General features: G+C 40.8%; 1 protein-coding gene across 2 annotated transcripts in view; it reads right to left on the reverse strand.

The window, feature by feature from the left end:
* Nucleotides 1-1,997: 1,997 nt before the first annotated feature.
* The window catches only part of LOC143989110 (killer cell lectin-like receptor subfamily G member 1), a 61,555-nt gene continuing 37,419 nt past the window's right edge, over nucleotides 1,998-26,133 (reverse strand). The window contains exons 5-6 of one of the 2 annotated variants that reach the window (XM_077489127.1): nucleotides 4,139-4,254; nucleotides 1,998-2,532 (exon numbers count right to left, since the gene is read on the reverse strand). In XM_077489127.1, coding sequence (XP_077345253.1) covers nucleotides 2,430-2,532; nucleotides 4,139-4,254 — 219 coding nt within the window. In that variant the 3' untranslated portion in view covers nucleotides 1,998-2,429. Of the gene's footprint in view, nucleotides 2,533-4,138; nucleotides 4,255-19,380; nucleotides 19,585-26,133 lie in introns of those variants that run through there. The other variant, XM_077489128.1, reaches the window with a different exon arrangement.

Consider the following 26,133-nt stretch of genomic DNA (forward strand, 5'->3'; position numbering starts at 1 on the left):
CAGCGATACCACATGTGTGAGACTTTTACACAGCCTGGCCACATACAGAGGCCCAACATGCAGGAAGCACGATCTAGGGCAGTGATGGCAAACCTTGGCACCCCAGATGTTTTGGAACTACATTTCCCATGATGCTCATGCACTCTGCAGTGTAGCTGAGCATCATGGGAAATGTAGTTCCAAAACATCTGGGGTGCCAAGGTTCGCCATCACTGATCTAGTGACATAAAATTACACGTCTTCATTTGACTACCTATTACACGTTTGTGAGGCATTGATGAGCACCGATGTCAGGGGTCAAGTCCTGGGGAAAAAAGTGTGGGAACTCCCACCCAAGATCCACTCCCCCACCAAAAAAAAAAAAAAAATGATATGCTCATATGCACAAACACTTCAAAAGTGGTATTTTTCATCCAATTTTCTTATTGTCTGTATTAAGCTTAACGGTTAGTACATAAAAAAAAAAAAAAAAAAAATCCTCAAACATAAATACGGTAATTCTCTGAATAATCAGCATTCATTCAATTGTGCTTCCATGAAATGTGAACATCGTGTTCTGATCTTTATTGGGGAATGTTATTTTGTATATAGAGTGTTTATGTGGTGAGTTTACACTTTTCATTGAACAGAGTTTGGATAACACATGGTTAAACGGAAAGGTCAGAAATGAACTGCACATTATCTGGACAGAATGCTTTGGGAGATAGTGATGTGTTCCTGCTTAGGAGATGTATGTTAGCTTGGGGGGCTGCAAACTCTGCAGGGCTCCAACACACACTCGCTGCTATTCCAACCCTTCACATATTTCCACATAAACTTTGCCAGGTATTGTGCTCAGCTTACCACCCCAAACTGATGTTCCTCCCTCAGCTCACCTCTCTCCCTGCATGTCCTGCGAGCAGAATAGCTGTGCTCCTTCTCTGGGTTCTCTCATCATATCAGACATATCATCAGATTTGGCAGGACACACAGAGCAAGTATGCAGGAGACTGGAGGGGGAGGAGACAGAAAATCAGGAGGGGCCAGCAGGGAAGAGAGCATCACGAGAAGTCTGACTAAATACTCTTAGCAGCAGGGACCTGATCTACCCGTCAGCTAGCTGTGATTGACAGGTAGATCGAAGAGGAAGCTGTAATGGGGCCCCCTACTGGCAATGCCTGAATGGTCAGTCCACCCCTGGTGTGCGGCGCTTACTATTATGAGCTGTGTCGGCGGCTGCTGGTGTAGCACCTGCCACACAGCTCGAATACTTCAAAGTCTTGCAGGATGCTGCTGCTAATGGGAACTGAGTTCCTGTTGTGGAAAAAGTACAGGAACTCCGTTCCCATGCGTTCCCGCAGGACTTGAGTCCTGACCGATGTGGCACATGGATGATCACTGATGTGGCACGAATGAGCCATGGTTGGGGGATGGATGAGCCATGAATGAGGATGGATGAGCACAGATCAGCGCTGTGGTCATTTCAGATCCAACCCACCCCTCTCCTCACACGCTGTACTGATCGGCGAGATGGGAGGAGTCAAACTGCACATGGCAACAAACTGTGCTACATAAAATTGTCCATAACTGATGCTTTAAACGCATTTACAGGTCATCAGTGTAGAGTTAATAATGAATTATGGCCCTAGGATTGCTCTCACTCCAACATTCACGGGCCATGTACTGTATGGTGCAATCCCTGTTTACATATGCATGCTGGACCTACAATGTGCATTAGTCTTTATGCGCAGGCATATGGGAGGGGGGGGGTTATCTAAAATATATATTTTTTTAATTTATCATTATTGGGCAGTGACTGGTATTCTTTATGGAGTCATCAGGGGTCTCGGTCCTGCCCAACGGTTTAAACGTGTAAGTTGGTCGCTGATCGCCGGCTGAAAAACTGGTTGAAGGATCACGGCTGCGGCTTCTGGTATAACCGCCTGCTGTCCATGAGATTAATACAAGTACAATAGATGGCAAGTGGTTAAATGACACATGCCTCTTACATAATGGAATGTTCTTGTCAGGTCATGTTTTACTTAAAAAATAAAACCCTTTGACATATACAGTATAAAACTGCAGTGCTTGGGATCCTCGCCCATCAGACACTGCAGATTGCTGTAGTTGGTACATCACATCTCTCAGGGATAATATATACGTCGATATCAGTGCAGAACTAGAGTTTAGTCATGGTGAAAAAAAAAAAAACAGCTCAGGTGACTATAGCCATCTTGGAGCAAGTATACAGCAAGTCATACAGAGGAGATCTGCTGAAGATACCAGGATGCCTCACCTCTTGAAACAGGGAGGACCCTAAAGTTTGCTGGTCTCCACTAGCACATGAACATAGAATTCTGTGTATTGGCTTTTGGCATCTTTTGCAGACACTGTCCTATCACAGAAGTGATCTAGTTAGCCTGTCTCTCCTCTGCTGATGTGCCCACATTTCAGAGGGACTTCATACAGATCCAGGGTCTTGCCGAGGAGCAGTCCAGAGCCCCAATACCACCGTTAATGTACGCACAGTTCATCCGCAGATCATCGCCATCTCTGTGAAAACACAAGACACCAGGTTATGGAACAATGAAGAGAGCACCAGACCATTTCCATGAATGAATACCAGCCAACAGAAACTTTGGCATCAGATGGCACAAAGTTTAACCACTTGCCTACCGAGCACTTTTACTGCCTTACTGCCCAGACCAATTTTTCATCTTTCACCGCTGTCACACTTTGAATGACAATTGCACGGACATGCAACATTGTACTCAAACTAAATTTTTATCACTTTTTTCACACAGATAGAACTTTCTTTTGGTGATATATAATCACCACTGGGTTTTTTTTATTTTTTGCTAAGCAAACGAATAAAAGACTGAACATTTTTGAAAAAAAAAAAAAAAAACCCATGCACCTTTCATAGTTTGATAAAATTTTGGAAACAGGCAATTTTTCTCCTTCACTGATGAGGCGGCACTGATGAATGAATGAATGAATGAAATACTTGTATAGCGCACAATGCGAACTGAATCGCCTCTGATGAGGAGGTAATGGTGGGAACACATTGGCAGCGCCCTTATTATCAGTGTAGATGTTTTTAGAGAAGCCGGTTATTGGCTCTCTTCACCCTTCTGATAACCGGCTTCTATTTACATTTGATCAGCTGTGATTGGACACAGCTGATCACATGGTAAAGAGCCGCAGATTGGCCCTTTACTCCAATGTGTGATCAGCAGTGTTCTCTGGACAGTGATCACAAAGCGCACTGCTTGGCCTCCCAGAACTAGCCATCCATGCTGTAGCCCTCATCTGGCTATAACGCAGTCGGTAAGTGGTGGATTGCTCCCATGGATGGACGTTTAGTTTCACTTTTCGTGGACTAGTAATAAAGTGGCAGTTAGTGAATGGGTTCACTTAGGCCGGATGGCATTTGCCTGCAGTTAGTGGTATGGATCACTGTCTAAAGACAAGACAGGATTTTTTAACAGAATACTTATGGAAAACAGTGAGATGTCTGAATAAACAGGACGGGATGGGAGAAAAGCGTATTTGGGAGGTGGCCAGTAATTGGTATAAAATGACAGTATAGGAAGAAGAGATGGTTGTCACTAAGTGTGCCAGCCATTTCTTCTGATCCTGATTTGCTGGGAGATATCAGCAGCCTCGAAGTCTGAGCTCCGGGCAAAGCCATTATCTGGGAAGGCATAGTTGCCAACACTAACGATTTTCCTGGGACATTCCCGGAAGTCAAACCATATGGCAATGTCCCGGACAGTGGGACAGACATCGGGATGCGACAGAGCATGGTGGATGCAGCCGCATCTGGAGAGGCAGCCTGGCCGATCACTAGAGCTGGCTGCAGCATGTACAGAGCGGTAAATGAGGATCTGTGTCTTGGTTTGCAGCCCAGCTTGGGAGGGGGCAGACAGGTGAAGTCTTTAGTGCTTCCGGTGTCCGCACTCCTCTGAAAGTTTATAAAGTGCTGGGAGGAGGGATCTGGAGGACTGCTAAAAGCTTTTGCAATGTATGTGCACCTCTACATACCTGCACTTTATACCTGTCAAATGCATAGCAAACAGTCACAATAAAGACAAACAGGTAGACACATCAAATGCCACAATCTAGCTCGTCATGTCTTATTGCTCAGAGCAGTTACCTCACAGAGCCCCTGTAGAGTGATCCATTCACCCACTTCCACTCTTTACCACCAGGATCCTTTTTTAGACCAATCCAGTGATCGTGCCTCAAGAGGACGAGTTCCTCAATCTGTTGCTGCAAGACAGACAAAAAGGAGGGAGGTGGTTTTATTATATCATTTCATGTGACAACACTGAAGAAATGACACTTTGCTACAATGTAAAGTAGTGAGTGTACAGCTTGTATAACAGTATACATTTGCTGTCCCCTCAAAACCACACACACACACACACACACACACACACACACACACACACACACACACACACACACACCTTTAATGTCTAAACCTCTAACAAAGTGAGTACACCCTTCAGTGACAATATCCAAATTGGGCCCAAAAAGTATCAATATTGTGTGGCTACCATTTTCCAGCACTGCCATAACCCTCTTGGGCATGAAGTTCACCAGATCTTCACACATTGCCACTGGAGTTCTCTTCCACTACTCCACGACAACATCACAGAGCTGGTGAATGTTAGAGACCTTGCGCACTTCCACATTTCGTTTGAGGATGCCCCACAGATGCTCAGTAGGGTTTAGGTCTAGGGACATGCTTGGCCAGTCCATCACCTTTGCCCTCAGCTTCTTTAGCAAGGCAGTGGTTGTCTTGGAGGTGTGTTTGGGGTCGTTCTCTTGGAATACTGCCCTGCGGCCCAGTCTATGAAGGGAGGGGGATCATGCTCGCTTCAGTATGTCACAGTACATGTTGGCATTCATGGTTCCCTCAACGAGATGTAGCTCTCCAGTGCTAGCAGCACACATGCAGCCCCAGACCATGACACTCCCATCACCATGCTTGACTGTAGGCAAGACACAATTGTTTACGTACTCCTCACCTGGTTGCCACCACACACGCTTGACACCATCTGAACTAAGTTTATCTTGGTCTCATCAGACCACAGGACATGGTACCTTACGGAAAAATTATTTGAACTGCGCTAACCTATAACACTATTAAATAAATTAAATGTAAAGTGTGACCTTACTACCAGGGTCAGACCACGCTGGTCTCAAGAATGATTCAAAAGCCACGTCAATCTGAAACACCCTTAATAGTGATCAAAAGCTGATATACTAGTGTCTAATATACAAAAACATGGAATAAAATCAAATTAAACTAAAAATATGCATCAGATCCATAATAAACAAATATTAAATATCCAATGACTAAAACGTGCACTAAATAAATAGTGAACAAATAAATGTGAAAGTGACAAATATATAAAAAAAATTCTATAAGAATTCAAAAAAAGGAATCTCAAATTAATGAAATAGAAAGTCCCAAAAATCAATTCCAACAATTAAAAACCCATGCGTGAATAAGTGTAAAAAACACAAACAGTCCATCCAAAAATGTCTTCAAAAGTGGGAGCCGTGTCTGATCAACCACCACCTATGTGAAGGTTCACTCCTTACCAGAAAGCTCTGACCCCCAATCCAGAGGGTCACAGTAAGCATGAAAATATAGCAGCTTGTCCAGCCGTCACATCCTCCCGCTGATTTGTATGACCTCCACAGCATAGAACATGGTCTGGTAACCTCCGAATTAACCCCAATCAATCTAAAATCACAGGTAGATACCGATGTATATATGAAGATAAGAAGGCTGGTGCACACTGATTCCCATGTGTTAAAGCGGAGGTCCACCCTAAAGTGGACCTTCCGCTCATTGGAATCCTCCCCCCCTTCTGCGCCACAATTGGCACCTTTCAGGGGGGAGGGGGGTGCAGTTACCTGGATAATCCAGGTAACTGCACCCACTTCCGGGATAGCTCTCTGCGGAAAGGGGAGTAGATCTACGCCCCTTTCCGAAAGTCCCCCGCTGCCTGCTGGGAAACACACAGATCCCAGAGGCAGCGGGTCCATCCTTATTGCGCAGCGCGATTCGCGCATGCGCAGTAGGGAATCGGGGAATGAAGCCGAAAGGCTCCACTTCCTGATTCCCATACCCAAGATGGCGGTGGCAGCACCCGAGTGACGATCGAGAGATCGGCTTCGGGTGCCGACATTGCGGGCGCGCTGGGCGGGTAAGTGTCCTTATTTTAAAAGTCAGCAGCTGCTGTATTTGTAGCTGCTGGCTTTAAAAAAAAAAAAAAAACGGAGGACTCCCGCTTTAATAGCCCAATCCAGCTCTGTGCCGCCTCCTTCTAGAATCTGTGAACCAATCAATAAACTTATTGCGATTTTTTTAAAACCAAAAGCATGTATAAGAATACGTATTGGCCTAAACTGAGGGAAATATATATATATTTTAAATATATTTTTTGGGAATATTTATTATAGCAAAAAGTAAAAAATAATGCTTTTTTTCTCTTCTTCAAAATTGTCACTCTTGTTTATAGCGCAAAATATAAAAACCATAGAGGTGATCAAGTACCACCTAAAGAAAGCTATATTTGTGTGGGGGGGGGGGGGGGGGGAGGGAGGATGTCAATTTTGTTTGGGAGCCACGTCGCACAACCGCCCAATTGTCAGTTAAAGCGGAGCAGTGCTGAATCACAAAAAGTGCTCTGGTCTTTGGCCAGACAAATGCTCCGGGGCTGAAGTGGTTAAACATGACCCGATATGCGAGTAAAGGAATAGGCTGCTTTCTGATAAACAAAAAAACACCAACCGCCATAACCTGAACATCATAGCATGCGTAGTTTTTGGCAGTCTGCCCGCAAGATCCCTTAGCCCTTGTACACACGGTCCGAAAATGTCCGATCGGACCGTGTTGTCAGATAATCCGACTGTGTGTGGGCTCCATCGGACTGTTTCCGTTGGAATATCCGACGGACAAAGTTTTAGAGCTGGGCTATAAAACTTTCCGACAACATGATCCGATCGGACTTTGTCCGATTGTGTGTAGAGAATTCTGATCGGACAAAGTGCCACGCATGCTCAGATCAAATTCCTAGACTAAAGCTATTGGCTACTAGCCTGAACCTAGTCCCGTCGTTACGAAATAACGTCGCCACGTTACGTACAATCGGATTTACCAACAACTTTGTGCGACAGTGTGCATGCAACACAAGTTTCGGACAAAATCCGATGGATTTTGTTGTCGGAATGTCCGACCGTGTGTACAAGGGCTAAGACGGCAGCCTTTCATATTCAGGAAATATACAGTACAAATAAGGAAATGATTTGTAGAAAATTATAAATTATTTCCTGTATTAAAGTTCTGTTAAAGTCGCTTATAAAGCTGTACTTTAAACCCCTAGCAATATAAAAAAAAAAAAAAAAAAAAAAAAAAACAGTGCAGTTCTGTAAACATTAACCCCTTCCCCTTCTTTAACCCTCCTCCTCAACCCCCTTTCCTTCACCCTGTAGCAAGGTCCATTGTAGAGCAACAATTTCTTTTTTTCAGATCCTTAGAGTTCTGTGCCATGAGGTACTACAGGTGCATGATTAATCGTTAAAAAAAAAAAAAAAAAATCGCGATCTCGATTCACCCCCCTGACGATCTCTCCTGCTGAGAGTGGATGATTCTTTCATATAAACAAGTGGAGAGATTATCTGCTCACTCGGCTGTCAAAAGAAAAGCATCCGAGGGAATCTGCCAAGTTTAGAACTTGAAACATTGTAACTAAACTTACTTCTTAGATCAAAGGGATTGAACTTCTTGTGTAAACAAATAATCTGGGCAGTCCGCCAAGCTGTGTAAATGCAGGAAGTTTAAGCACTTAAAGTCTAAATCTTTTTCTGACACTTCTTTCTTAAGTTAAAATCAATATTTTTTTGCTAGAAAATTACTTGGAACCCGCAAACATAATATAAAAAATATAATAAATTTATATATATATATATATATATATATATATATATATATATATATATATATATATATATTTTTTTTTTTTTTTTTTTTTGTAGCAGAGACCCTAGGGAATAAAATGTCAATTGCTGCAATAATTTCATGTCACACGATTTGCCCAGCGGTCTTTCAAAATGCTATTTTTTGGGAAAAAATCCACTTCAATAAATAAAATAAAAAAAGAGAGAAACAGTAAAGTTAGCACAATTTTTTTTTGTTTTAATGTGAAAGATGATGTTACGCCGCGAGAATCGTGATCTATCTTCTAAGCAAAAAATTGTGATTCTCATTTTAGCTAGAATCGTGCAGCTCTATGGAGGTACCGTGTTGAACTTCCCATTGACCATTATGAGAGAGTGAGAGCAATAACACCAAATATAACACCTGCTCCCCATTCACACCTGAGACCTTGTTACACTGAGTCACATGACACCGGGGAGGGAAAATGGCTAGTTGGGCCCAATTTGGACATTTTCACTAGGGATGTACTCACGTCTGTTACCAGTGGTTTAGACATTAATGGCTATGTGCTGAGGTTTTGAGGGACAGCAAATTTACACCGTTATACAAACTGTACACTTACTACTTTACATTGTAGCAAAGTGAATTTCAAAAAGAGCAACTTCCCTAAACTATAACCTTGCTAGAAGGCATGAATTGGGAAAAAAATAAAAAATAAATCTTAGGAACAAAGAACATGGAGGAAAGATGGGTTTGTTTTAAGAGCATATTAAATAAGAGCATTAGCCAATGCATGCCATTGGGTAGCAAATTTAAAAGAGCGAACAAAAGTTCTGGATGGCTTAACTCCAATGTAAAAATGCATATAAAAGCAAAGGAGAAGGCCTTCAATAAAAAAAAAAAAAAAAAATACAAGGTTGAGGGATCATCATCAGCATTGAGACTTTATAAAGAATCCAACAAAAAAATGTAAGGGTGCAATTAGGGTGGCTAAGATAGAGCACGAAAGACACATAGCGGAGGAGAGCAAAAACCAAACCCCAAGAAATTCTTTAAGTATGTAAACAGTAAAAAAAGGGGGAGGACAGACCATACTGGCCCCATAAACAATGAGGAAGGACATCTTGTTAGAAAAGGATGGGGAGATGGTGAAGGTATTGAATTTATTCTTCTCCTCAGTCTTCACAAGGGAATTGGGGGGCTTCAGTAACCAAAACTGCAGTGTTTATTCTTATGACACATCACAGGAAGCACCTCCATGGTTAACAGAGGACAGAATTAAAATTAGACTTGGGAAATTTAACATTAATAAATCACCGGGACCAGATGGCTTGCATCCAAGGGTACTTGGCGAACTCAGTCAAGTAATTGCCAGACCATTGTTACAAATTTTTACTGACAGTCTGACTGGAATGGTACCAGCTGATTGGAGAAAAGCCAATGTAGCACCAATATTTAAAAAGGACCCAAAATACATCTCTGGGAATTACAGACCAGTTAGCCTAACATCAATAGTATGATACTAAGCTAAGCAGAGCAATAACGTCTCCTCAAGATGTGCAAACCTTGCAAAAAAAAAAAGAAAAAAACAAAAAAAAAACATGGGTGGCAAAAATATGAACGCAAACTATACACTGGGGGGGTGAACCTCTTGGGGAATCTAGGATGGAAAAGGATCTGGGGGTCCTAGTAGATGATAGGCTCAGCAATGGCATGCAATGCCAAGCTGCTGCTAAAGAAAACAGAATATTGGCATGCATTAAAAAGTTGGATCAACTACAGAGATAAAAAGATAAATTTTCCCACTCTACAAGACTCTGGTCCGGCCGCACCTAGAGTATGCTGTCCAGTTCTGGGCACCAGTCCTCAGGAAGGATGTACTGGAAATGGAGCGAGTACAAAGAAGGGCAAAAAAGCTAATAAAGGGTCTGGGGGATATTGGTTATGAAGAAAGGCTGCAAGCACTGAACTTATTCTCTCTGGAGAAGACGCTTGAGAGGGGAAGGGAGTTTAAACAAGACACGTGTCCACTCATTAAAATTAGAAGAAAAGAGGTTTAACCTTAAATTGCGTAGAGGGTTCTTTACTGTAAGAGCGGCAAGGATGTGAAATTCCCTTCCACATGCGGTGATCTCAGCGGGTGGGGGGGGGGGGGTGGGGGATGGGCAAACGATAGTTTCCAAAAACTATAGTATGAATTGAATATCAGAAGTACCAAGTAATTCTGAACCCTGCACTTACAGACACTGTTATAAAAATACAATACCTTACGGTATATAAAAATATGCAACTACTGAAACTGTCCGTCAATCCATAAAAAAAAAAAATAATAGTTTCATAGTTTGAATAAAGACACCAGTCCATCCAGTTCAACCTGAGTGAGTGTCTACAATTGTCCCTATCCCTGTACATTGCGCGCTCACATCAGTCCCTGCCCTCAAAGAGCCCACAATCTAAGGTCCCCATTCATATACTAGGGCCAATTTGGGACAGAAGCCAATTAACCTACCTGCATGTCTTTGGAGTGTGGGAGGAAACCCACCCAGGCACAGGGAGAACATGCAAACTCCAGGCAGATAGTGTCGTGGTTGGGATTTGAACCAGTGACCCTTCTTACTGCTAGGTGAGAGTGGTAACCACTACACCACTGTGCTTTTTAATAATAAAAGTGGTATAGCAAGTCCTTTCCTCCCATTGACAATATCAGATAATATTGCAGATGATATTAACCTCCCTAGTGGTGATCCCGAGTCTGGCTCAGGCTGGGATTTAAGTACCACGAGCGGTAAAACCAGAGCCAGACTCGGGATCGCATCGCTGGATACAGGGAGGATACAGGGAGAGGTTACTTCCCTTGTCCCCTGGATCCAGCGATGTCCTCCGCGCTGTGTGATCGAGCTGTCCTCCGCTCGATTCACACAGTGCCCGAGTGCCGCCGAGCTCCGTTCTCTGCGACGTTCCGACGCATGGGAGCGGAGATCGGCGCCAAATTCAAAAAAGTAAAACCACACAAAACACATACAGAACTGTAATCTTACAGATTAGAATACTGTATAAAAAAAATTACACACCCCTTTGTCCCTAGTGGTCTGTCCAGTGACCTGCATGCACTTTTTTTTTTTTTTTTTTTCAAATATTTTTATTGAGTTTATACAATCATACATTCAATCATGAAACAAAAAAAAAAAATTTAAGAAAAGTTATATAAACAATGCAAAATGATTTTGATAACAGGAGAAAAATCCAATATATAGGTTATATTAAATGTCTAAGAACCTTATGCTATCACCATAATGTGACCATAAGAGTCACCATAAAGGGGGAAAACATTGGGATAGGGGGGTAGGAAGAAAAAAAGGAGAGAAAAAAAAAAGAAAAAAAAAAAAAAAATCCCCTAACTCTTAATGAAGAAATATATAATCTGTATTTTCAAGAAAGACTACTATCAAAGTCTTCTAGCCTGTCACTCATTAGTTAAGTTACAAGCAAAAATTGTAAGCACATGAGGAAAATAATTTTGCTACCTATGGGTAAATATTAAATAATTTCTGAAGTGAATCAAGAATTTATAATATACGCTTATATTGAGTTTGTAATAACGGAAGCCAGCTTCCTGAATGTCCCAGAATAATAAGATCTAACGTCAATCTGAAGTGTATATAATGGTTACCTGATCATATCTTTAAAAGTGTCAGTTGACGAGAAACATATCCAGCTTGACCATGTTATAATGTATTTGGAAGGAGTATCTTTGGATTGGTGAATAAGATTCTCCATTTCTGCGATTTTTTTGGATTCGAAGAAACCAATCTTTTATGGTAGGTGGGTCAGGGGAACGCCATTTACATGGTATGCACAAGTTTGCTGCTGAAATTAAGTACATGGGCAGAGATCTCATATAATTGCTGGAATGCTTAGTGGAGTGATGTAGCATAAATTGAGCAGGTGTGTATTCCAGTTTGAATGTAGTAATTCGATAAATAAATTTATGTACATCATTCCAGAAAGGTTGTATTTTGTGACAAGACCACCAAATATGAAGGAGAGAACCAAGTTCTGTACCACATCTCCAGCATAATGGGGAAACTGATGGGAATATACGATTTAATTTTACTGGTGTATTATACCATCTTGATGTAATTTTATAAGCATTTTCCTGTGTCGATACATTCAGAGAGCCCTTGTGTGCGATTTTATGAATCATTTCCCAATCTTTGCTTGTGATGTTTTGGGATAAATCTCTACACCATTGGGCAGCTCTACCATCTATCGTGGACTCCAAGTCGGAGAAAAGTAACGTATATGAAAAAGAGATGAGATGTTTTTGTGGTTCTTTTTTAAGACACATCTTTTCGAAAGGTGTAAGAACTCGGGCCCAATCGGGACGTTTAGATGCTATATCTAGGAATTGTTTAATTTGTAAATATGTCTCTTGAGGAAAAGACTGAGGATGTATAGAAGCTTGTAATTTGGAATAGGTGATAATTTTATCTCCTTCAAAGAAAAGCATGGATCTGACCATTGACTGAGGCCAGATATCGTTTAAAAATGTAGAACACATTCCAGGTAGAAATGCTGGATTCATTTTTAATGGTGTCATAAGCCCCATATTTGATGAGAGATGGTATTTGGAACATGTTTGTTTGAAAGCGGTAAGTGACGGACCAATCAAAGGATGGAGCTTATATACTTTAGGAATATGCTTAACTAGTAACCATGGAGTTTGAGCAATTGGAATGGAATCTAGAGAATTTTCCAACTGGACCCATTCTTTAATGGGAGAGTGTAAATTCCAGTCAATGATTCTCGTCAACTGACATGCTTGTTGATATTTTTTAATATCAGGTAAACCTATACCTCCTTTTAATTTCGGACAAGTGAGTTTCATAAAGTTTATTCGTGGGCGTATAGACCCCCAAATAAATTTTGTACATGCTGTGCGAAATGATGTGAAAAATGTGTTGGGGATTTGAATCGGAGCCGTTTGAAAGAGATAAAGCAATCTAGGTAAAATATTCATTTTGACTATGGCTGCTCTACCAAACCAGGAGAATAAATTATTTGACCATTTTTTAAAGTCAGAAATTATGGAATGAAGTATGGGTATATAATTTGCCATATATAAATCTGAGATTTTGGAAGTTAAGGTAATACCCAGATATGTAATAGAGTGTGTATTCCATTTAAACGGGAAATATTTTTGGAAATGTTTGCATTGTGTTGATGTAAGAGAAATATTCAGAGCAGTAGACTTTGCAAAGTTAATTTGGAGGTTGAATAGTTGTTGGAAATGTGTAAGTGATTTAAGGAGATTTGGTAGTGTTATACGAGGTGCAGAAAGGAATAAAAGGATGTCATCGGCGAAAGCTGCTAATTTGTATGAACGACCTTTTATATTTATTCCTTTAATGTCCGTGTTTTCCCTAATACACCTCAACATAGGTTCTAATGTAAGGATATAAATCAAGGGGGATAGAGGGCAACCTTGCCTCGTTCCATTTGAAATAGAGAAGGCGCTCGATAGGTGGCCATTTATCCTTACCGCTGCAGTGGGATTAGAATAAAGCATGTGTATAAAGTTAAGCATTCGCTGCGGGAGATCGATTGCTTGTAAAGCTTGCATCATATAATCCCAGGCCACTCTATCGAACGCCTTCTCCGCGTCCAATGATAAGAGGAATCCCCTCTCCTTAGAAGTGGATAAATAGTGCTGAATATTAAGAGCTTTAAGGGTATTATCCCTGGCCTCCCTACCAGGTACAAAACCAACCTGATCTAGGTGTACTAGTTGGGGAATTAATGGGAGAAGTCTATTAGCTAGAATTTTTGCATACCATTTGAGGTCTACATTCAATAGAGATATGGGTCTGTAGCTAGAAGTGAGCATAGTATCTTTCCCAGGTTTCGGGATAACCGTTATATGGGCAGATGTTAAGTCTCTGGGAGGAGTGATGGGTGTATCATAAGTATTAAAAGTTTTAAGAAAGATAGGTGTGAGAAGGTCACTAAAGGCTCTATAATAACCAACATTCAATCCATCTGGACCCGGGCTTTTTCCAGGTTTCATCATGGATAGTGCATATTTTGCTTCTTCCATATCTAGTGGTCTATCTAATTCTTGATTTTGGGTAGCTGTGATGGGAGTGGGTCCAAATTTTGAAAGAAAATCCGCAATCATTTGTGATCTCGGCATAGCTTTCGAAGGCGAATTCGGGGTAGAAAGATTGTACAGTTGAGAATAGTAATTTTTGAACTGATCAGCTATATCATTAGTATTAAGTAATTTACGACCTTGGGTATCTGAAAGGGCATGAACTGTCGTTTTGGCTTTTTTTGATTGTAAAGCCCTTGCCAGAATTTTGCTAGCTTTATTACCAAATTCGTAGTATGTTTTTTGTGTCAATATAAATTTTCGCTTAGTTTGTTTATCTAGTAAGGTAAGAAGTTGCTTTCTAGTCTCAATTAATGAATTCAATACTGTTACAGCTTGCGAATGTTTATGGGCTTTCTCTAGTTGATGAATGCGGCTAGTTAACTCTTGGAAATGTTTTAATTTTTCTTTTTTCCGTTTAGCCGCTGCTGCAATGAATATACCCCTTATTACACATTTATGTGCCTCCCATATTATAGGGGGTGAGGTATCTTCTACCTCATTTTCCTTGAAGTATTGTTGTAATCTAAGTTTTACATGTTTGATAGTATCGGTGTCAGTCAAAAGCGATTGATCAAGTCTCCACATGGGAGAGCGCGGATAGATTTCAGGGAAGGATAATTCAATAATTATTGGATGGTGATCTGAAAGATACATGGGACCAATAGATGCTTTTTGAAGGAAAGTTAGATCATTCTGAGATAGGAAAAAGTAATCTATCCTGGAGTATTTATCATGTGGTTTAGAATAAAACGTATAATCTTTACAATCAGGGTATAAGGATCTCCAGGTATCATGTAATAATAGGGATTGAATTTCACTTTTAATGCTTTTCAGAGCAGAATATGTGAGGGACGAAGTCCCATTTGAGGTATCCAAAAGGGGGTGTAGGGGAACATTAAAATCACCACCCAGGATTAGGGTTCCTTCTTGGAAGGAAGTGAGATCTTGAATGAGAGTCTTAAAGAAGGGTACTTGCTTATTATTTGGAGCATAAATATTTGCTATCGTTATTTTTCGTCCATTGCATGTTCCTTTCAGAAAAATAAATCTACCATTTTCATCAATCAGTTTATCTATTATTTGTAGAGGACAATTTTTGGCCAATAAGATCGATACACCTTTGGTTTTAGATTCAGGTGTCGTGGAATGATAAACCTCTGGATAATTTAGGTTTTCAAGTTTAGGTACCGATCCTGTACGGAAGTGAGTTTCTTGTAATAGGATGATATTCGCTTTGTCATGTTTCATAGTGTAGAGTAATTGGCTCCTTTTTTCCGGTAAATTTAAACCTTTTGCGTTTAAAGAAATTAATTTAAGGCAGGTGGGGGTAGACGAAGAATAGGTAGGTATCATTTCTGCGTTTTTGAAAAAAAAAAGTGTAGCAGAGAAAAATCAGGCACAGTTTAGAAAATTGTAGTATTAAATGAGAAAAATTCTACTGAAATTGATATGTTAATTATGACAATGAATGATTATATAGACCTGAATCGATCTTGAGTTTGAGTGACAGAAATCTATTATTATACAACTATTGTTACAAGTTATATTGAGATTAAATTAGAGTATAGGGGATTGTATGGAAATCCGGCTATAGGTGAGATCCCGCTCACCTATTTACAAGAGGGATATCTATTTGCCGGGGAAAGGTAGTGGATATTCACAGTTAGAATTGAAATAATAAAGTATGTATAACTAATCCACTTTGTGGGGTACGTGATTACCTTTCGAGAACAATGAATCAGGGGGTACCATCAAAGCCTCAAACTGGCAAATTATATTGTGTATTGGGGGTATATAAATCGTATTAGAGGATATATATCTAAATTAATCATAAGAAGCGAGAGGTGCAAGACCATAACCATTATATATCTGTCTACCATTATATATTAAAGATGCATATTGGTTAACCATGAAGAAATGACTGTCTATGACAATAGATAAAAATGAATATCTACGTAAGTTGTCAATAAATGAGAGTCTAAGAAGAGAAAAATAAAAAAAAAAGAAGAGAAAAATATTATCAGCTAAAATAAGACTATGTAAATCATATAGATTAATTAGGAGACTCTATAGGTTTAGAGTTTACCTATATATAAGAGAGCAAAAATACCTTAAAATAATATCAACTGTATTCATGTCCGATTGTATTCATCGGAGTATGTTCAAAGAAAATCTGTTCAATAACTAATAAAGAGTTAATTAATTAAACAATGGTTAATACAACTATATATGTTATATATCATTAAGAGAAAATCACTTAAAGGCGACATGCCTAACAATACACCTGGAAAAGAAAAAAAAAAAAAAAAAAAAGGAAAAAAAAAAAAGTACTTGGGGAGTATGAAGAGTAGTTGAGGTTTGTAAAATATTATTCGGATATATATACTGGGATAGCTAGATATAAGAGAAGATAACTTATATGGTTTTTCCTTTAAGTCAAACAATACTACGGGTATATAAATATATCAGTTGAGTTCCGGGTACACTTCTATTTGTCGTTTCAGAATATTAGGTAAAGATATAACAACGAAATTTGATGATCTATCGTAGTTATCCATTATATTTCACTGGCGATCTCTGCGTGCTCTCCGTGGCAGCGGGGCAGATGTTGGACTATAGGAATTATGTTGTTGAGTCGGATTTGTTCCCATTCGGACTATGGATGGTGATCTCTGGCGTCTAAAGTGCGTCGGTTGGGTCTCCATATGATCTTCCATATATGGTTGTCCCTGTATGTATTGTCTATTAAATTCAGCATACCAGTTAGGAACTTCAGTATATGGGATATCAAGGATTCTACAAAAAGAATCTAAATCTTCTGGTACCCGTAGCAATGCAGTGTGGCCATGGTTAGTTGCTGAAAGTGCAAATGGAAACTTCCAGCGATAAGGTATATTTCTGGCTTGTAGTATCCCTAATAAAGGGCGCAGGTCTCTTCTATTCTTAAGTGTAATTGCCGATAAATCTTGATATATTGAAATTGGCTTTCCTTCAAAATCTACTTTACCTTTAAGTCTGGCTTGTTTAAGAATGGACTCCTTTATTTGATAATCATTGACATAGCAAATGATATCTCTGGGTAGTTCAGAATCCCTTCCTTTAGGTTTAAGTGCCCTATGAATTCTGTCCATTGTGATAAGTTCAGTTTCAGGCCTGTCTAGTAATTTATTAAATAAAGAAGACACTGTAACAGTAAGCTGTGCATTTTCCACACTCTCTGGAATTCCTCTCACCCGAAGATTATGTCTTCTGCCACGGTTATCTAAATCTTCAACGTGTCTTTGAGTCTCCCTCAGCTGAGCAGTATGAGTATCAACCGTGCGGGATATCCGAACGATCGAGTCGTGCTGTCTGTGGGATTGCTGTTCTATCTTCAGCACTCTGTTCGTAATTGCCTGTAGTTCTTGTTTGAGATCCGTTATGGCCGCGGTAAATGTATCCTTAATGTCCGTTGCAACAGCTCGGAGATCCTGTATAGTTGGTTGTTGTGTCGCTGACTGACTAGTGGCCATATTGACTTCAGTGGGCGCGAGAACGATGCCGTGAGGAGAATGTGAGGAGGCCGCGGTAGAAGCGGTCGTGTTAGGCCTGAGAGACCTCGATAATTCCGGTAATTGACGAATATTTTGACCTCTGCTACCCCTCGGTGATCTGGAACGTGATGCCGAAGTATTCCGGGAGGCAGTCCCCATACTCGAAGATACTTTGCGCTCGTTTAAAACCCCCTATAAGGTAAAATAAGGCGACGGTCTGACGGAGTGAAGGATTTAGGCGGCCATCTCCTCTCAAGGCAAGCCACGCCCCCCCTGCATGCACTTTTATATTATAAATACTGTTTTTTTTTTCTGCCTGAATTTGGAGATTGTCCATAGCAACCAAAAACTGTCCCTTTATGTCAAAAGTGATTTTAGACCAACTAGAAAACAGCGATAATAAATTAGAATCACTTGCAGAATTGAGCGATAGTGATTTGTGGGGAAATTCGTCAAACACTAAATCTAATGACAGCAACAATTCTGCAAATTAGCAAATTTCAGTGCTTTTGGATTTGATTACATTATTGAATCATTTTTATTATTAATCACCATTTTTTATATTATAAATTTTATCATACCCGGGATGTCTGCTAGGTTTGAACAGATTTAATTTAAGCGTTATTCCTAAGAATTGCAGGCCTACAATATAAAACTGCAAATTTCCATGCAAAATAATTGTACCGCTTTCAGCACCTAAAATCAGAACTAATCATACCACCAGGGAGGTTAATAGATATGATGATGTAATATAGAGATGAATGGGAACAACCAGCTTTAGTAATATACAGCTGTAAGAGAGTGAGCCACTGGGGATGGACGGGATGCTGCGCTTAGGCTTCCCAACTCGTATGATCCTCAGATGGGCGGGATTGATTCCGATGACACTCGAGATGACGTAGAAGGAGCCCGCCACCCATTTTATTTAAATGAAGAGTCATGTTGCGTGGCCAAGCCCTCTTGAAGACGGAATCGCGAAACGCGTCAGGGCGTGACCACATGACTTACCTTGCTAATACTGTGACAGGCTAATTTTCATCATTTTAGTAAACATAACTTGTATGGGGGGGGGGGGGGGGGGGGTGGTTCTTTTCAATAAATGGTTTAACACTCTGAAAAGCATCCCCTTGTATTCTTGCATGATACATCCACCTTACTGAACCATTGCTGAAGTTTCCAGCAAGAGAGTTGCAGACTCACGCTGTGAAGGATCTTACAGGCCCTGTTAACTTTTACCTCTGGTAAGCAGATACACAAAGGGGTGTGCGTGAGGTGGATCAGTGAAGGTGTAGCAGCTTATGATTCGTGCACTTAGACCACGTTTGGATCAGAAGCCCATTATAACGGTTTCGTTTCATGCACTGAATAGTCAATAAGAGGAAAGGACTTGCTATACCACTTTTCATATATTGTTAAAAATATTTTTTTAATGGATTGACGGACAGTTTCAGTAGTTGTTGCATCTTTTAAATTTTAATTTGTGTTAAAATATGAGTATATTTGACCATTGCACTATGAGATATTATATTCGTGAATATTTTTTATTCATATGAATCGCTGTTAATGCTTGGTTGTTAATTGAGCATATTTTTATATCGTTTCAAAAAAACTATTAGATAATCACCTGAATGGGCGCAACACAAAGGGATATACAATGTAATACTGACATATAAAATTACATGCATAGGTTGGACTTGTGTCTTTTCAACCTCACCTACTATGCAACATGAAAAGATATAATAAAATATTTACAAAAAATGTGAGGGGTGTATTATTTTAATCACTCAAGCCCCGCACCATTTGGCTTGTCAAAGAATAGAGCACTTTTTGCGATTCGGCACTGCGTTGCTTTAACTGACAATTGCACGGTCATGCGACGTGGCTCCCAAACAAAATTGATGTCCTTTTTTTCCCCCACAACTAAAGCTTCCTTTTGGTGGTATTTGATTTTTGCGCTATAAACAAAAATAGAGCGACAATTAAAAAAAAAAAGAAAAAAACCTTCTCCATAATAAAATATCCCCCCCGCCAAAAAACCCCCATAAAATTATATATATATATATATATATATATATATATATATATATATATATATATATATATATATATATATATATATTTATACATATATTCCCCTCAGTTTAGGCGATACGCATTCTTCTACATTTTTTTTAACCAAAAATATGGCAATAAGCCAGGGCGGCACAGTGGTGTAGTGGTTAGCACTCTCACCTAGCAGTAAGAAGGTCACTGGTTCAAATCCCAACCACGACACTACCTGCCTGGAGTTTGCATGTTCTCCCTGTGCCTGCGTGGGTTTCCTCCGGGTACTCCGGTTTCCTCCCACAATCCAAAGACATGCAGGTAGGTTAATTGGCTTCTGTCCAAAATTGGCCCTAGTATATGATATATGGGGACCTTGGATTGTGGGCTCCTTGAGGATAGGGAGCGATGTGGGTATAGCAATGTACAGGGAAAAGGGACAATTGTAGACACTCACTCAGGTTGAACTGGATGGACTGGTGTCTTTATTCAACCTAACTAACTATGAAACTATAAGCGTTTGATCGGTTTGCACATGCAGTTTTAATTGTTAATTTTTTTATTTTATTTTTTTACTAGTAATGGCGGCGATCTGTGATTTTTATTGGGACTGCAACACTATGGCGGACATGGACAATTTTGACACATTTTTGGGACCATTTTTACAGTGTTTCGTGCAATAAAATTGAAGTGAAGGTGTCAACCACTAGCTGGTTAGGAAGGGGTTAAGTGTGTCCTGGAGAGTGATTCTAACTGTTAGGGGGAGGGGCTGTGTGTGACACATCACTGATCTCTGCTCCTGATCACAGGGAGCATCGATCAGTGACACTGTCACTAGGCAGAACGGGGAGATGTTGTTGACATTTACAGTGGTGTGAAAAAGTGTTTGCCCCCTTCCTCATTTCCTGTTCCTTAGCATGTTTGTCACACTTAAGTGTTTCAGAACATCAAACCAATTTAAACAATAGTCAAGGACAACACAAGTAAACACAAAATGCAATTTGTAAATGAAGGTGTTTATTATTAAAGGTGAAAAAAAATCCAAACCATCATGGCCCTGTGTGAAAAAGTGATTGCCCCCTAAACCTAATAACTGGTTGGGCCACCCTTAGCAGCAACAACTACAACCAAGCGTTTGCGATAACGTGCAATGAGGCTTTTACAGCGTCCTGGAGGAATTTTGGCCCACTCATCTTTGCAGAATTGTCCTAATTCAGTTACATTAGAGGGTTTTCGAGCATAAATGGCCTTTTTAAGGTCATACCACAACATCTCAATAGGATTCAGGTCAGGACTTTGGCTAGGCCACTCCAAAGTCTTCATTTTGTTTTTCTTCAGCCATTCGGTGGTGGACTTGCTGGTGTGTTTAGGATCATTGTCCTGCTGCAGAACCCAAGTTCGTTTCAGCTTGAGTACACGAACAGATGGTCGGACATTCTCCTTCAGGATCTCTTGGTAGACAGCAGAATTCATAGTTCCTTTTATCACGGCAAGTCTTCCAGGTCCTGAAGCAGCAAAACAGCCCCAGACCATCACACTACCACCACCATATTTTACTGTTGGTATAATGTTCTTTTTATGAAATGCAGTGTTCCTTCTACGCCAGATATACTTGGACACACACCTTCCAAAGAGTTCCACTTTTGTCTCATCGGTCCACAGAATGTTGTCCCAAAAGTCTTGGGGATCATCAAGATGTGTTGTGGAGAAATTGAGACGAGCTTTGATGTTCTTTTTGCTCAGCAGTGGTTTTCTCCTTGGAACTCTGCCATGCAGGCCATTTTTGCCCAGTCTTTCCCTGATGGTGGAGGCATGAACGCTGACCTTAACTGAGGCAAGTGAGGCCTGCAGTTCCTTGGACGTTGTTGTGGAGTCTTTTGTGACCTCTTGGATGAGTCGTCGCTGCGCTCTTGGGGTAATTTTGGGCGGCCGGCCACTCCTGGGAAGGTTCACCACTGTTCCATGTCTTCGCCATTTGTGGATAATGGCTCTCACTGTGGTTCGCTGGATTCCCAAAGCTTTGGAAATGGCTTTATAACCCTTTCCAGACTGATAGATCTCAATTACTTTCTTTCTCAATTGTTCCTGAATTTCTTTGGGTCTCGGCATGATGTGTAGCTTTTAAGGATCTTCTGGTGGACCTTACTGTGTCAAGCAGCTCCTATTTAAGTGATGCCTTGATTGTGAACAGGTGTGGCAATAATCAGGCCTGGGTGTGGCTAGAGAAATTGAACTCAGGTGTGGACAACCACAGTTATAGTATGTTTTAACAAGGGGGGCAATCACTTTTTCACACAGGGCCATGATGGTTTGGATTTTTTTTCACCTTTAATAATAAACACCTTCATTTACAAATTGCATTTTGTGTTTACTTGTGTTGTCCATGACTATTGTTTAAATTGGTTTGATGTTCCGAAACACTTAAGTGTGACAAACATGCAAAGGAACAGGAAATGAGGAAGGGGGCAAACACTTTTTCACACCACTGTACATCTCCCCGTTCTTCCTGTCCGTGAGACGATCTCGGTTGTCCGCAGGACCCGCAATCCTACTCACAGTGCTCGCGGCCGGCAGTGTGCATGTGACCACACGGCGGCAAATTCAAAGGGAAGTACCTATATGCCCATTTGCCCAGCTGTGTAATTCTGCAGACGTATAAGTACATGCGGCGTACGGCAAGTGGATTATATAATTTATTTATATTATACACACACACATAGCGGATGACATTTGAGATCAAATGTCACACGCCTGTAAATTTAGTTTTTGGCCTCAGAACACTAAAGGTTCTGAGGGTTAATTGTGTAGGTTGGCCTTAACACCAGTCTGGCCAGGCTGTGTTTGGAAGTTCTGCCTGGTCATGTGGACGGTGAGGTGCACATGACAGGCTAGAACCAAGTCTGGTTGGATGTTTGGGTATTGGCCTTCTCGAAGCCATTCAGTGGGAGTGCCGGGGCCCGCTGAGGAGTCTGAGAATGGGTACTTAAACGGGTGTGGGTCATGTGTTCGAGGTTCCGGAGTTGTTTGAGAGACCTGTGTGGTCTGGTTCTGGCACCGGGGTAGCCCCGTGAGGGGTCCCGGTCATGGGGTGTTCGACACCCCGCAACATGTTCCTGTCAGTGGCCCCTGATAGACCTGCCTGGTCTGGGGTAGGGATCAGTCTGTTCCCGAGTCTTGGAACCTGCTGGTCCGAGGCGCAGTAACTGAAGGAGGATTCAAAGTGTTCGGGTGTGCTCTCGGCTAGGGGGGACACCGCAGCTCGTGGAAGTGACCGGGGGAGGACTCTTTGGAGGAGGACCAGCAAGTGGCATCCTGAGAAGTGCCTGATTACTGAGTTGAGAAGGACATTGATGAATTCAAACTTTTCCATTACCATAAAGAAGACAAGAAACGTTCCAGGTACGGAGGAAAAAGGTTCCTGTTTGCCCTTAGTAGTTTGTTCAAGTTTGAGTCAATGTGCTGACTGCCATGATCTCTGGCTAGAGATCTGTTCAGCCTTGAAGTACCCAGCTGCGAGTGGCTACTGTCTGGGTGGAAATGGAGACTTTGCTAGACCTGCAGTTCAAGGTGCCCAAGTTCTTCTGTGATACTGTGAGAGAAGCAGTAATTATCTACCGGACAGAACATTGTTATAGATCTAATTCACACACACGTGACTGACCTCGATACCACTGTACCTCCCGGCCTCAATGAGGCATTCATTTTCAAACCCTTTCTTGAGGGTTTTCAGTCGCGTGTGTGTGAATTAGATCTATAACAATGTTCTGTCTGGTAGATAATACGGTACTGCTTCTCTCACAGTTATCTACCTCTTAGACTTTTCTGTATAATAAACTATATTACGCAATTTTACATATAACTTTTCACAGTCTTTATGTACTTTTCTGTCTGTTCATATTTACCTGTATGGCCCAAAAGGGTTATATTTACCGTTTTACATCTCATTGCCATATATGGTTATGCTTGTTACATTATCTATACGTATTTGTTTGTAATTATGCATCATGTATTTTGTCTCCACCGTCATCTCCGTCGTTTGCCTGCCTTTCCACAGAGATAGGGTACTTGTGTTACTGGCCTGCACAGCCTCAGTCCACTACCAGGGGGTAAACACATTATATAGGCATACCTTTTTTAATTGTTTCAGGCTATCCGCCTACAATCATTTATTATTTCCTTCCGGTCGTTTTGGTGTCTGCCTGGCGCGTGCAAGACTCCACAGGCCCCCACAAATTTGTGGGGGAGCCTGTGGGTCATTTGCCCGTTTAAGCACAGGTTCTTCTTCGCTCTGTTTGCACTCCAGCTTGGAGCGTGGACGGCCGGCGTCACGCGCGTCGGTGACGTCACAACGTGAGACGGATCTCCGCCCACAATGTGGGCATGGCCCCACCCTGTCAGGGAGCCCTTCGGACAGACTTGATTTTGCCATTGGCGCACTTGCCCATCCCCAATGGCTACAGCTGTGGCAGGCTGCCTGACGGCGCCTGTCCACAGCCGATTCTCATCTTTCTTTGGCTATATTAGGCTTGCAACCATGGCCCAGGAGCACGCTGTGTGTTGCATACCACCAAGCAGAATTTCCAATTACTCCGTGTGCTCAGGTAGTACTCCTTTTTGTGCAGTAATTGCGCCACTGCATACTATAATACTCAGGCTCCATCTCATTGCCGCATATTATTTTACTCTATTTTGTTTTTCTCGGCAGACCCTCTATCTCTGCACACTGATGCCATTGGTCATGCTGTTTGGGTTCATAGTACCAAACAGCTGAGCTCCTGCAGCCATAGCCGACCTGGATCTTTTACATCAATATTTGCCTGGCCAGCAATAGGCTTGTATACTACATCAATACCGGCATTATTTTGCCTTGCTGGCAGATTTTAAATTCATTTTGAGTACTTGACCCCCTGCTGCTAAACACTGATGTTGTGCTAGACCTGTAAGTAATATTAGTCTATACTAGTTTCGTTACCATGGTTTCATGTGTTCATTGCCCTATATCTCTGTAATTTTGCTTATACTTATATTTCATTTGTAGATTTACATTTTAGATTATTTATCTATGAGACGTTTATCTTGCCTCAGAAAAAAAGGACGGAAAGTCCGAAACATGTCGGCAATACTCTCTACTGTACATATCGTCTAATGCCTGCTCTTAATCAAGCAATATCAAGTACCCTTTGTCTATATGCAATATACATTATTTACCTAGGTATCTTGTAAATCAAAAAAAAAAAATGTATAATATATATATATTTATATTTTAACTACTTTTTGGTCTACTGGATTGAAATCCCTAGGGGTATTAGCTGTGCCTTTTGAGCACTAGGCTTCTATTATTTTTTTTTTTTTTCTGGGATTCCAATAGACCAGCCCTCGGCTCACCACCACTCTGCAGACAATTGTCTGTTTTTTATACCTTGGTAAGAGGGTTGACCCCCCCCCCCCCCCCCGACACCCCAAATGGGAGCAGTCTGTGTCCAGGGTAGGGAGGCTCCGTGTCCCCTCACTATTGCAGTGGCAATATCTTTAGATATATTACATATTAACTTATTCTAAAAATCCAAAATATTATACCTATTGGTTTTTATCAGGCATTCTGCAAGGTATAGTGTATTATCGTACTAAGGTGAAGGTTTGTATCAATACTTGGAGTAATGAGGTAAGAAATAAAAAAAAAAAAAAAAAAAACAACACACTATTTAAAGAAATTTAGAAATTAATAAATAAAAAGAGAAAACAAAAAATAAAAAACACAAACACACAGTGACTTGTTCTCTTTATATTTTAGGTATATCATAAGTGGTATTTAGAGCCTTTTTAACTTATACCAGTCAGTCCATGGTTTCCATTGTATGCTTGCTGTTTGAAATTTACCCTGGGATGAGGCAAATATTAGTTCATATGCGGCATGCGTATTGGTTGTTGCAACATCTTCCTTTATCGTGGGCATTTCTCTGTCTTTCCAGCGTCTCATAAACCGATAGTCTAGTGCTCAGTAGGGTGTGAATCGTTATTCTAGTAGCTTTAGGGAGTGATTCTATACCTAAAGATAAAATGGTTAATCCTGGGGATTTGTGAATTTAATATTTGTGCCAATATTTAAAATAATTAGTTCCAGAGGGTGCAATACCACATTATGTGGTATAATGTACCTATAGAACCGCATTTCCTCCAGCAAAGTGGAGAAGGATGGTGTCAAACTTGGATATTCTAAATGGGGTTAAATACCAGCGTAGTGGTATTTTTTGGGTTAATTCTCAAAGATTAATACTTTGTTGCGGAATATGTTGTTAGAAGAAGTGCTTTTTGCCATTGTGCTGGGGTGTAGGAAGTGCCCAGTTCCTTCTCCCAAGCATGGATGTCAGAGAATTTGGTGAATATCATTTATTTTAGGGTATTGTGGAATAGGGATATTCCTTTGAAATTGGTGGAATGTTTGGTAAGGTATAGGGCTATTC

Source organism: Lithobates pipiens, unplaced genomic scaffold (assembly GCF_037356315.1).
Source record: "Lithobates pipiens isolate NorthernLeopardFrog02 unplaced genomic scaffold, aLitPip1_a1.2 Scaffold_18, whole genome shotgun sequence".
Classification (NCBI taxonomy): domain Eukaryota; kingdom Metazoa; phylum Chordata; class Amphibia; order Anura; family Ranidae; genus Lithobates; species Lithobates pipiens.